The 12,701-nt window shown below is 39.4% G+C and overlaps 1 protein-coding gene across 7 annotated transcripts in view; it reads right to left on the reverse strand.

Moving 5' to 3' along the window:
• The window catches only part of FTO (FTO alpha-ketoglutarate dependent dioxygenase), a 477,648-nt gene that overhangs the window by 51,548 nt on the left and 413,399 nt on the right, over window positions 1-12,701 (reverse strand). For 2 of the 7 annotated variants that reach the window (XM_074211310.1, XM_074211311.1), the window contains exon 9: window positions 1,297-1,375. The exons of 4 other annotated variants lie outside the window; for them this stretch is intronic. In XM_074211310.1, the coding sequence (XP_074067411.1) occupies window positions 1,345-1,375 (31 nt within the window). In that variant the 3' untranslated portion in view covers window positions 1,297-1,344. Of the gene's footprint in view, window positions 1-1,296; window positions 1,376-12,701 lie in introns of those variants that run through there. One more of the 7 variants, XM_074211309.1, reaches the window with a different exon arrangement.

Raw genomic sequence — 12,701 nt, forward strand, 5'->3', positions numbered from 1 at the left:
CCTGTAGAAGGATGCTATTTCTACACTTCTTCCCTGGTTACCACTGGCATACAAAAATGACTTTCTTATTCATTCCATATCCCAATTGATGGGAATGCATTTGCAGACCCTCAGTGATTCCTCAATTCAATCCAACAAACATTTATGGAGGAGTTGCTCTCTGTCCAACAGGCTAGAAAAAACAACTGTGACATTGCTCCAGTCCTCACAGAGCTTATAGTACTTCAGAGGCATCCTCTGAGTTCATATGGGGGCAGATGTGTGGTTCAATGGAATGAAGAGGTACAGTCAAGGGACCAGGATTATAGTGCTAGCTCCCCTATCTGTGGGACCTTGGACAGGTCATTCAACTCCACAGACCCTAGTTTCTTCAACTTTTGGAGGAGGGGGTTGAATTAGATGACACCAGAAGTCCTTCTCAGACATTAAAAGTCATTAGTGATGGTGTGGTAGGGGGGAAAAAGTGTTTGGTTTGGGTCAAAACCTGGGTGTAAAATTTCAGCTTCCCCTGTGACACTTAACTTCATCTTCAAAGGACTTGAAGATTTTTTAGGTTCCTTCCAACTCTATAACTATTATCTTGTTAGTTTATGAGTTTTTGCTTTATGGTCTTTTAAATTCCCAAGACATGTCAGAAACAAATAGCTTAATAAACTAGGGATTCTTAACTTGCTTTTTTTTTTGGTCATGGATCCTTCTGGTAGTCTGGTGATGCCTTTGTATACTTTTTCAGAATATTTTTAAACTTAAATTTAGTAATCTAAATACATGATTTAAAAAATATGTTCTAAATACACAAAGACAAAAGATTATAAAGGAAACCAATCAGTGAAATGAAGATGTTATTTTTTTTTCCCCACCTAAGTTCACAGACTACCTGAAATTCATCCACAGACCATAGGTTAAAAAAACCCTACCTTCAACAACTCTCTTATCACTAACAAAGAACTTCTGGATACTTATAATAGTATTACACTAGGAAGTCATCCTCCCCTACCCCAGAGCATGTACAGACTTCTCACACTCCCTGAGCAAATCTCACAACTGGGTTAGGGAGAAGATGCCTACTTATCTCTGATTCTTCTTGTGCCAGGGGTTGGACATTGTCCCATAATAATCAAACACTCTCCCATTTCCCTCCCCCCTAAGACATTTTGAGCAAGGGATCCAGCTGGACAAAATTTCCACAAGGTCATGCAACTAGGAGAGATATGATAGAGGGAAGAGAAAGAGTCTGGAGCTCGAGGTTTTCACCATCATTAAGCTATAGAGCTATCAATAGGAAAGAAACATCACCATAAAAAGCAGGCTGGGCAAATCCCCACTTGGCAGTGTGCTGGATCTTCAGATCGATTGCTGCTTCTCACCCTGGTACCTGGTACAGTGAAAATAAATGTACTGGTTACTCTCTGGGATATTTCCACTGGATGAAATAGGGAAAAGTCAATGGCTTATGGAGACATCCAAAGTTTACTGAGTCCTCATTCTCTCTTGAAGTGAATTTAAGAATTAAACAACATGACTTGGCCTTTAAATAACAATTAAAACTCCTGCCATTTCTGTGGTCTTTAAAAAAAATCCTGATACAGGCATTTTAAGCATTATTATGGCCACAAGTGAGGAAACTGAGGTTCACAGAACTGAGGTAATTTACCCAGGGTGATCCTGTTTGATAGAGTTTGTGCTAGGATCCTTCACATTTTGCCACATAGCCTTTCTCACAAGTTGTTGTTGTACAGTTGTTTTAGTTGTATCTGACTCTTTGTTGACCCCATTTGGGGTTTTCTTGGCAAAGATACTGGAGTGGTTTGTCATTTCCTTCTCCAGCTCATTTTAAAGATGAGGAAACTGAGGCAAACAGAGTGAAGTGATTTGCCTAGGGTCACACAGCTAGTAAATATCTGGAAGCCAGATCTGAACTCACCAAGACAGGTTTTCCTGACCCCATGCCTGATACTTTGCACCATCCTGCTGTCCATCTCTGACAAGTTACACTTTTACTAAACAATTTTTGAGGTAGTTTATTAGAAAACAGGGCAGAAATGATGGCTCTAAACACACCAAATAAGCAACCACTGAGAATCACTCTTGCCTAGCCTTGACCCCCTCATTGCAGGGCTAGAAAGTAGAGCAAAAAACTCCTCCCAAAACTTCCATTTAAAAGAGAGCTCAGATAACTCATTTCCCATCAGTCAAACCCTCTGGATTCAACTCCATCAGCATCACCCCCCCAACCTCTGTTTTTAGCTTTTTGTGGTCTTCCCCCATTAGATTATAAACTGCTTGAGGCCACAGACCATATTTCTTTTTCTTATTTGCACCCTCAGCTCCCAGCACACTACCTGATAAAATAGTAGGCACAGAATAAATGTTTACTGAACTGAATTGAATTTCAGTTGTTGCCAGCATCATTGCCCCATGCTTGTCAGGACTTTGGTCTCTATCTCTAAGAGGAGGAAATTGGACTGTTCGTGGATTAACCTAATTTTTGTGTCATGGATCTTTTTGGTGGTGTGGCGAAGCCAATGGATCCCTGCTTAGAATATTGCTTTAAAATGAGTAAAACAAAAAAAAATATAGAATTACACAGAAAACCAATGGTAGTAAAATACGGCTAAAATTATATATATATATATATATATATATATATATATATATATATATATATATATATATATATTTTAAAAGAAAGAAAAGGTCCAGATCCCAGGTTAAGAACCCCTGGTTGATGATCCATAGATTTTGTTCAGGATCTCAATCTTGATTTTCTCACCACCAGTTTGTTTATTCACTTGAATGGGCACATAGGAGATCCCTGAAAATCAACAGGGGTACCCACAAAGGTGGAGAGGAATAGGAGGGGGAGTAGAGGTCTTTAGTCTGAAGGCCTGAGAAGAAACAGTGGACCTCAGTCTCCTTGTTAATCAAAATAGTCATGGACCTTCCCCTCTTGTCTCCTGAGCTCTGGTTATCAGAAGTGCTCACTTGTAACCCTTTCATACCACATGACTTGCCCTTTTGATTCATGTGCAGCCCTATTTAATCAGGTGTGCACTGGGAGATTTATATCTTATTACAAAAGAGATCTTGGCCAAATAAAATACTAATGCCGCAGGTTGTAAAATAATGCTGGATCCTAGATTGAGGGAGCAAGTGGGGTCAGGCACTGACCCGGCCCTTTCCCATTTAAGCATTCAGCCTGAAAGTATTAACCCAGAATGAGGAACATATTTATCAGGAACACTTTTTGTTTTTTTTTAAATAGAGTTTCCTTTAGGAGTCAAAGTTCACAGAAACATTTACCATTCTGGTGCACAAATTGACATCTTTAATAAAGCTTCTGGAAATTCAGAATTTAAATCACAGTTAGAATGCTAGGGTCAAAATATGTCAACCTGAGAACCAGATTCTTTGGGGCTTTTTAAATGTTTTCATCACAACTGAGATACTTGAAAAACACCCTCAGTCAATTATAAAATAAAGAAGCTTGAGGGCAGCAAATAGCCCCCAGGGTTTCTAAGGAGACAGTTGGAAGAGCTTGCTGGGAGACTAGAGAATAAATGTTTAAATAGATAGCACTCAAGAAGCTTCCTTTAAACACACAGGCAAGAATCCTAGAGAAACCTGAGCTCACAGATGGACCACTCCATCTATATCCACTCCTCTAGTGGATATAGGAAGCCTGGGGGCTAAAAGGGAATGAAAAGGGCAAGGAGATAAAGAGTCAGAAAAAGGGACTAGTCCATTTGAAAAGGCAAAGCTATTGCTGTGTTGTAATTCTTAAATTCTGAATCATTTTAAGTAGCTTTTATAAAACAGCTTTCTTTTAATGGAGATCAAGGACCCTTCGATGAGATGCCTTCCATGGTGGTACTATGGGCTCCTGTTACTCTAATAAATCCCAATGGATGCTCTGAGAAATCAACCCTTAAATCCCTGCTGCCCCCCACACCCCACCTCACATACATGCCCCTTGGCAAACTACAAACAGCTCAGGACTCAACCTTGGCCAAACCATTGGACACTCAAAAAAATTTTTTTTAACCACCTCTAAGGCCTTGCCACAGAACAGAAACACTAAGCTACTTTACAAAATTGTTAGGCTTCTGCCCAGATGCCCTGCAGAAGTAAACCAGTGAGTTCCTTCTCATCATTGCTGTTTATTTTTCATCTCAAATCTATTTCCTAACTTTTCTGGAAGATTATAGGGTATGACTGGGCATTCATGATTCCAAGGAGAATTAAAAAGCAGAAAGCAGATGGAGGGCAACAATAACAGTGGCTTCCCTGACTGGAAGGTCCTGATGTCATTCAAGTCCTGGGCACACCAGGGGAGCAGCAGCTCTAGTGGGGTCCTTGGATTCTTAAAACTCAATGTTCAGAATTTCTTTCATTGAAGAGAAACAGATTCCCCACCAGTAATAATAAACCTTTCCAGCACAAAAGATAAATATAAGGCCTCCCATTTCCGTCTGCCCTTTGCTGGGCGCCACAGACACCAGAGGCTCAACAGAAATATTTTGCTAACTATCATAACTTGTATTCTTTTGATTTGCAGATGGGGACCTCTATTGGTATGAAAAAATCCAGCAAAAAAAAAAAGGGATCTAAGCACAGCACTCCTAACTAAATATCCAGAGGGTTTCCCACATGACTTAAAACACAGCTGTAAAGTACTACTACCACCATCACCACTACCACCACTGAGAAATAGGAAAGCTGTTGAAGCCATTCCTTGCTCCCACCCATCTCCCAGCGAAAGTATTGTCAGGAAAGTCCTAACCTTTCTCTGAAAACAGCTCTGGAGTTAATCCTGTGAGGGAGAGGGAGAGGGACAGAATGAGAGAGAGGGAGATGGAAGAGAGACAGAGAGAGACAGAGGCAGGGAATGAAAAAAGGGAGAATGAGAGAGTGAGGAGAGAGAGAGAGAGAGAGAGAGATCAAGACAGATAAAAATGAAGAGAGAGACAATGAAAATTGGAGAGAGGGAGGGAGAGAGAAGAGAGAGCAGGAGAGAGGAGAGTGGGAGAGAGAGAATGAGCCACAGAGAGGGAGAGAGAAAGAGTGAGGAAAGAGAAAGAGAATGGAAGAGAGCGAGAGAGAGAGAGAGAGAGAGAGAGAGAGAGAGAGAGAGAGAGAAGAAGAAGAAGAAGAAGAAGAAGAAGAAGAAGAAGAAGAAGAAGAAAAAGAATGAGAGAAACAGAGAGCAAGAGAGAATAAGAGTGAGAGAGAGTATGAGAGCAATGGAGAATGAGAGAATATGAGAGTGTGTGTGGGGGTATGAGTGTGCTGCATGTGGGGGTGTGCGTGTGGTGTGTGTGCATGTGCGCGCACACGCCATCCTTCTGTGTCACCGGGCTGCACTCCATCTTTGCACTGACAGATCTCTGTGTTGGGCAGCATTTCCAATCCTTCACGACTATCTATTTGTCACTGCAGGTGAGTGCTAGCACTGGAGCTGATCCCCAGCCACTTTCACAGTTACTTATCTGTCTTTATGGATTCATCCTGTGTGTCAAGCTGGCGCATAACAGCATTACTGTCAGGGTGACAAAACTGTCCCCAGAGTGCCACAAATGATTCTCCATCCTTGTGGCTGCTCGCAGGGGGAGGCGCAGGGACCAGGCCTTTCTTCCCTCCTCTTTCTCCAGCCCTAGCTGGCCAGACACTCCCTTCTGCAGGTGTGATCTCTTATGATTGTTTCAGATGACAACAGTTTTCTATTGGTCTGAAAAATTTTAAAAAGGAAAAAGGGGACAAGGGCTAGATTGAACCCAATAGCTTTTTTGAGCAGTCAGTCTAAACCTCTGCTCTGCTCTTGTTAGGAAGCACTGGGGTGCTTAGATACTGAATGGAGGAAGGTGATACTGGGATTCCTCCCCCCTCCCCCCCCCTCCCTGTTAGAGTGGTACTAAGGGTCCGTAAGCTACTCCAGTCTAGATATCCGGATGAGAAAGGTATATTGTCATTTGAATGCTGTCATGAAAAGCTAATATTACAACTAACAAAATAAAAATATGCAGAGCACTTTGTCTTAGCAGAGTGACATACAATCATTTCTATTAGTGCATCATTTAAAAACATCATCATATTCTAATTATTTTATTTTTAAGTGAAAGCTTGTTTTACATTCAACTGTTCTTTTTTCTTCCATGAACTCTATAAAATATAATTTTGAAGGAAATGTGATAGTTCTAACTCTTATGAAGCAGGAAGAGGAGACTGCAGCTACTTAGATATGTATTTTAAAAAAATCCTTCAATACCACTCCAAAAATTTAATGTATCAAATAGAAATCCTTAATATCTATTATCATCAGGAATTGGTTGCAGAAGGAATCTGAATGAGGATGTACAATTATTACCTCAATCATGTCCATATCTCTTCACTGTTTATACAAAAATAGTTATCTAAAGCCCAAGGGTTTTAGTGATTCCTCTAAAATCAATATTGGACACAGCCTGAAGAACCTCAATATTCACAATGAACTTTGGGGCTTCAATAAGTGGCCGAAAACTAGAGCTAATGAACAGATAAGGTAAGATGATGCTATATAAAGTTTCAAGGTTTTCATTTTTTCTTCAAAAGGTCAGCCACCCATAATATGGGTGTGTGCACACATGGACAACATGCACACATTCACTCATTCCCCTAAGCATGGCTTTGTTCTTACCCTGATGAGGACTCACTGTCTGAGGATTTTTAAATAGGTTCAATCTGATTTTTGACACTGGAAAAACAAACCTAAAAGCAATTTAGAAAACACCTGCCCATGAAGTCAGATGGCAAAATATCTAAAGCTTCTCTTGGAATCTGTGACCTCAGAGGCTGACATGGTTTGATGGGAAATTTAATGTAATAGGCTGCGAAAGCCAAGAGGCCTGTTGTCAGCAATGAAGTCTGAAAGTTAGCAGAATTAATAACACTGTACAATGGAAGTGCCCTCAAGGGACAAGGCTGCAGAACCAGGGCAGTGGGGAAAAATGACTTTTGAAGTCATTTCACTATGACATTCTGTCATCACTGCTAAACGGAAATAAAAAATCATCGGAATCACCACATGTTTCTTTGTGTGTCCTCTCCTTATCTAATATAAAGTAATAACACTGACGTTTCCCACCCCACCCAGACTGGGAATGGACCCTCCAGGGATTCAGAGAGCTCCATTGTGCATCAGTAAATGCAATGAGAATAAATGCAAGTGGGAGTCTGTTTAGGAGAGAGTGATGCCCGGTCTGCCGTCCATCGAAAGCCAATAAATCTCAATGCTTCAACAAGAGATGAAAATGGTTATCTCATCATTGCAGTGCCAAGGCGAAATTTTCTCTGAGCCAGAGTATTTTTATAGATGATTTATGTCTAGGAAGGTTAGTTATTTAGCAAAATGGCAGATAATGATAAATAGAAAGCAAATATGAATACCAGCAAGGGAGTGGTGCTTAGCTGTAGCAATAGAACAAACAAAATACTTCCATAAAGTACATGCCACGGATAATTGCCATTACACTAAAACCAGAATTCTTCTATCAGTCTGAGTTGAAATACAAATGAGTCAGTCTGACTTGGTAGGTGACTATTTTCTATGATTCTAAAATATGTACCTGGGGATTCTGCTAGTTTTCACTGAAGGCATAGGTGTGTTTAGGGAAGATCTACTGAGAATCATTTGTTTATCCTTTTAATTTTAGGTTGTATCATTTAGTTGTATCTGCTGGGCTATCTAAAGGGCTGAGAGTTAAAAATAGTTAAGTTTGGAGTCAACTCATAGGGTAGAGAGGAAGCTAAAAATTAGATCAGGTGAATTTGCTGACCATTTCACCAAAATTGTCTTTCATTCTCTTTGTATTACGGCCACATAGTTAAGGGAGAAGAGGGATAGGGAACAAAAGAAATTATTCATGGAGTTTGCAATGGAAGGGAAGTCTAGTTTAAAAATAAACAGAACTGAGTTTTTGGAGGCTTTGAATAAAAGATAAGATGACTGCATAGAGAATGTGTCAAAATGGAAAGGGAAAGGGATTTTTTATTTATTTATTTTATACTGAGCCTTTATACAAGGGAAAAAATCTAATTATAGTTTTAAATGTCCAAAACGCCATGTCCACCAAAAGCCCGATGCTCATTAGTACTAGTAATTAACTTTACAACTGTCAACACAAACAGCACACAGGCTGACAGATAGATAGTAGCTGTGAGGGTGCTAATAAATCCGGAAATAACAACTTGACACGCAGATGCACAAAAGGATGCAGGTGATAAAGAAATGTTGACATCAAATCTAATTATCTTCCAAACGGCCAACTACAGCACAAGCCACAGTAATGCTCTGTTATTGCTCGTGACGAGCCCCACTGGAATGGCTCTTTAACCATTGCATACAACTGAGCTTTTATAGCCTCTTGTCATATCTAGTGAGGACAATATCAAAAAGGAAATTATGAGTGCCGTGACCCCTCCAAGTCAAAAATCCAGTGATGAATATGGGCTCAGCAAGGCACAGCAGATCACCCCCTCACGAGCTCTAAAGCTGGGATGATATATGACATTTTTATCAGGCGTTTTCTCAGGAATGTCACCAAGAGGGAAAATAAAGGCCCTGCAAAAAGACGACTAGGTGAATTATGCAACTGTAATTGCCGATCATAACCTGATATGAGTTGAAATTGCTCTGTTTTCATATTGAGATAGCATAAAATTGTCGGGAAATGCAATGGCTCCTTAATGTGGGCTAGATGAGTCTAATATTCTGATCATTTTTCACTCAGCTGCAAGGTAAATCGTGCTTCTTTAACACAACTACTGTGGCCCAGGGCAATCTAGGGGCCCAATTTTACACTTGAATTGAGCAAATATGTGTAAACTACGATTTTTCATATTTTCTGCATGCATAAGAAGATGAAACATCTTTATCATCTGTATTGTCTGGCTGAGTTTATACAAAATATTAGTTTATCTCCCCTTCTTTGGTTCATTCCATAAGTGAGACACATAGATCTGAAGGACAGGCAATATTCCATACTCAAAATAAGTCCATCTTTTATGCAGTCTCATTTCACAAGTTTTCCTATTTAAAACAGCAACAACATCCCCATGCATACACAAAGGCAGCAACATCACATATAGGAGGCTTATAATAAAAGAGAGAAAAAAGAAACAGACCCCCTTGCCATACTAGTCTTCCTTTTATACACAGTCTATGTGTGCCCTATTAGGATAAAGGGGATCCAAGAAATCTGTGTCTCACCTTGCTCATCTCCTTTTTACCATTCAAATCAGGTTATGAATGGATAAGAACAGTGACGGCAGTCTATCCTGTTATAACATGGGCTATGGCAAAAGAAAACGAATATGCTCGCTTTACATGGGCATTGATTTTCCTTCCTCCTCTGAGACGTCTGCAAACATGGCAGCCAGATGGGAGATCTGTCATGGCTCTGTCGTAACTAGTTCCATTTCTTCTCCTTTTTTTTGGACTACAACTCCACTCAGGGTTGTATGCTCCAGTTGAATCTGGGCATGGCAGTGCTAAACCTAGGTGGAGAGAGATTCCCATCTTCCCCTTCATCAGGATGCCCTTCTCTCCACTTACATTAGAGTTCTCTTTTCTCATATAGGTATACAATGAGTTAAATACTATTCATCCATTAGCATATAATATCCATTATTGCCAAAGATTTCTGTCTAAGGCTATCCCCTAGCAGGAAGAAGAATGCAGGAAAGCATAATAATTACTTCATTTTCCCCTATCAGTTTTACATGAAGAGTTGTTAGAAAAAATATATTTTATTTAATTTCACAGATGAGAAAATAAGACAAGAAAGAACTAAAGACAGCTTATAATAGACTAGTTCTCTACTAGGCCACACCACACTGAGGTTTCTAACTGACTGGAAACAGCAAAGAAAGAAAGGTCATTGAAATGGAACAATTCATTAGTTAGATCAGGTCATTACTAGGACTGTTTTTATCTATATATTTATATCGCCAATTATGCAATTTGGTTTCAACTGACACCGATAAGTGAATCTGAAGGTCCTATCAAAAAATAGCTAACAACATCACTTCACAGGCTGAAATCTCAAGGCCAGAAGGGGATGAACCTCACAATTTTACAAAATTAATTTCATATTTACTTCATCTTTTTGATAGAAAAAACAAAAAACTCATGGGCAAAGCCATAAAGAAAAAGGGTGGCTTTTTTTGACACTTAATTTTATTTATTTCCTTAATCCCTGGTTAGTGAATTGTTTGTTTTAATAAATGATATAACCAATAAAAGGGCAACTTCCAACCCCTTACGCATACTGATTTAACATAATTGTTATTTTACTTAAAAAATAAAGTTTAGAAAAATGTAAAACAGAAAGACTGTGGGTTTAAAATGAAGCTTTTGTAAATCAAAGAACCCACTTCTTTCTTGGGGAATATTTATTGAATTGCATACACTTGATGTTATTAAGAATTCTGATCAGAGGTAAACATGCAAAATACACAGTCAAAGGGATTAAGACTCTTTGTTAGTGTTTATGTTATCTGTTTTTAATTCCAATATATCCCATCTTTATCTCCACATTTCAACACTAATTGCAAAACAGCCTTCACTAGCAGTAATGAGCCCCTAGACCTTTCCAGACCCCTAGACATAGCTTGTTATTGTAGATAAGACAACCTTTAACAAAGTGAGCATATCTGGATCAAGGTCTTTACATTTTTCTCCACTTCCTTTTACTCACCTGGCTTTCTGAAGGCTAAAATATCTCACTAATTCATGTAGTTCATGATGATAGCCAAATCTACAGAGAGAGAATCCTACTTCAGCTAGTTTCAGTCTTTGCAGGAAAATGAGGGATTTTTTTTTTTTGCTATTGGTTTAGATTATCTGCTAAGGATTACAAGCCATTTCATTGCACAAAGACTCTAACAATGAAATTCAGTTCCTAAGCATTAATGAAACACATCAGGAAAATTTGCCCAATGGAAATCTGGAAATGGGCCACAAAGTACTATTGGGTCATTATTATTGGTACGAACTGCTTGGAATAGTTAGTTCTTTTTAAATAGGTCAGAATAACAAGTTGATTGATCTTTTACTTTCCAGGAATTTTCCAGGTACCCATTTGATAAACAGTATCTGCCAAATTCTACCGGTACTAAAACCACAGGAAATGTCCAGGGATAGAAGAAAAAAGACTCACTTGTATCATACTCTTACTCTGCTTGTTAAGAGAGAAGCTGAGATACCTTTCCCCCATAAGACACCTTAATTCTCCATTTGAACACTTCGATGACTAAAAAAAACCACACTTCTTATTTAACCTTTCTTTTCATCACCAAGCAACTCACTCCAAAATGATGCTTATTTCGTCTTCCTGCTTCTTCTTGTATGCCCCTTAGTGAGACTTCATACAGTGACTGTTGCTAGGCAACTATATATCACAGCAGCCAGTCCCCAATTGCTAATTGTCCCCCAGCACTTCAAGCTTTACAAACCTGGGCCACCCAGGACAACAATGGCTAGCTGAGAAGCCCAAAATGGTACTCAGTGATTTGGTAGATCAGCACTGGTGTGGGAAACAGAGATGTTAATAACATAATGAGGACTTACCACCAGCATGGCAGCTGCAAGGACTTGCAGCTGATAGCCACCAAATAGAGCAGTTACAGACTCATCAGCTTGGCAGAAGCCTCACAAGTGTATTCTTGTTCCTGTTCTGTAAACAGATTTGGGGTATGGTCGGAAACATCTGCATGTGTGCACCGATGAAAATGTAAATGCTCACAGTTCATAGACACTCACCTTCCTTCTCACTGACATCGCCGTATTTCTCTGGCACTTCAAGTTGATGTGAGATCTATTAGTAATCAAATTTCAGCCTGAATTTTATGGTTAGTGTAACAGAGTTAATTTCTCTAATGCTAGCAATTCATAGAGAGGGTCTCTTGTGGCAGCACAAACCTGGGATTCACAGCAGCTGTCAGAGAAGACTCAGAGGAATTCCTTATTAGCTGGGATGCAACCAGGCAGAAAACTCATTACACAGTGCTAAATATACTTAATCACATCTATTAGAGAAAAATGAACTTGATAATTACAACAAATAACTAAACTGCAGAAAGTGTTCAAGGAAAAACCCACCACAGGACTTAAGCACAGAGGGAATCTGGGCTGAGCAGACGTAAGGGCATGGCAGGGAAGCCAGGATCGAGTTGCTTTGTATGAAGGAGAAAATGTCTCAAGGCACATGGCAGTGATTTAAGTTGCCTGCACAAATGAAAAATTTACATTTCAAAAGAGGTCTTGTTTATTTGGTATACTTAAAATTTTAATTAGAGAATTCCTCAGTGCATAAATGCTTTGTTTTTAAACTGGGTTCTTGGGGTGAATGAGAGAAGGGAGAACTCTTATGGTAAACATGCAGTTCAACAAAGGTAGTTACCACAATGGATCAGTGATATATTTACCTTTTCAAGAGCCTAGAGAAAGCAGTGAATCCTAGCTATCTCTTTCTTCAGCACAGAGGGAGCCCAATATAAATGGCACCTATGAAGTCTTCTAGTATCTAACCTCAAGAAAGCATTAGTTACTTCCTGGACTTGACACAGGATAGGCAAGAGGGGTTTCTAATTTGAAACCAATGGATTTCAGATTGAATGACAGCAGATTGATATCTCTGGATATCAGGAGGGTGGGAACTAAAGGC

The sequence above is a fragment of the Macrotis lagotis genome, chromosome 1, assembly GCF_037893015.1.
Source record: "Macrotis lagotis isolate mMagLag1 chromosome 1, bilby.v1.9.chrom.fasta, whole genome shotgun sequence".
NCBI classification, from domain to species: Eukaryota; Metazoa; Chordata; class Mammalia; order Peramelemorphia; family Peramelidae; genus Macrotis; species Macrotis lagotis.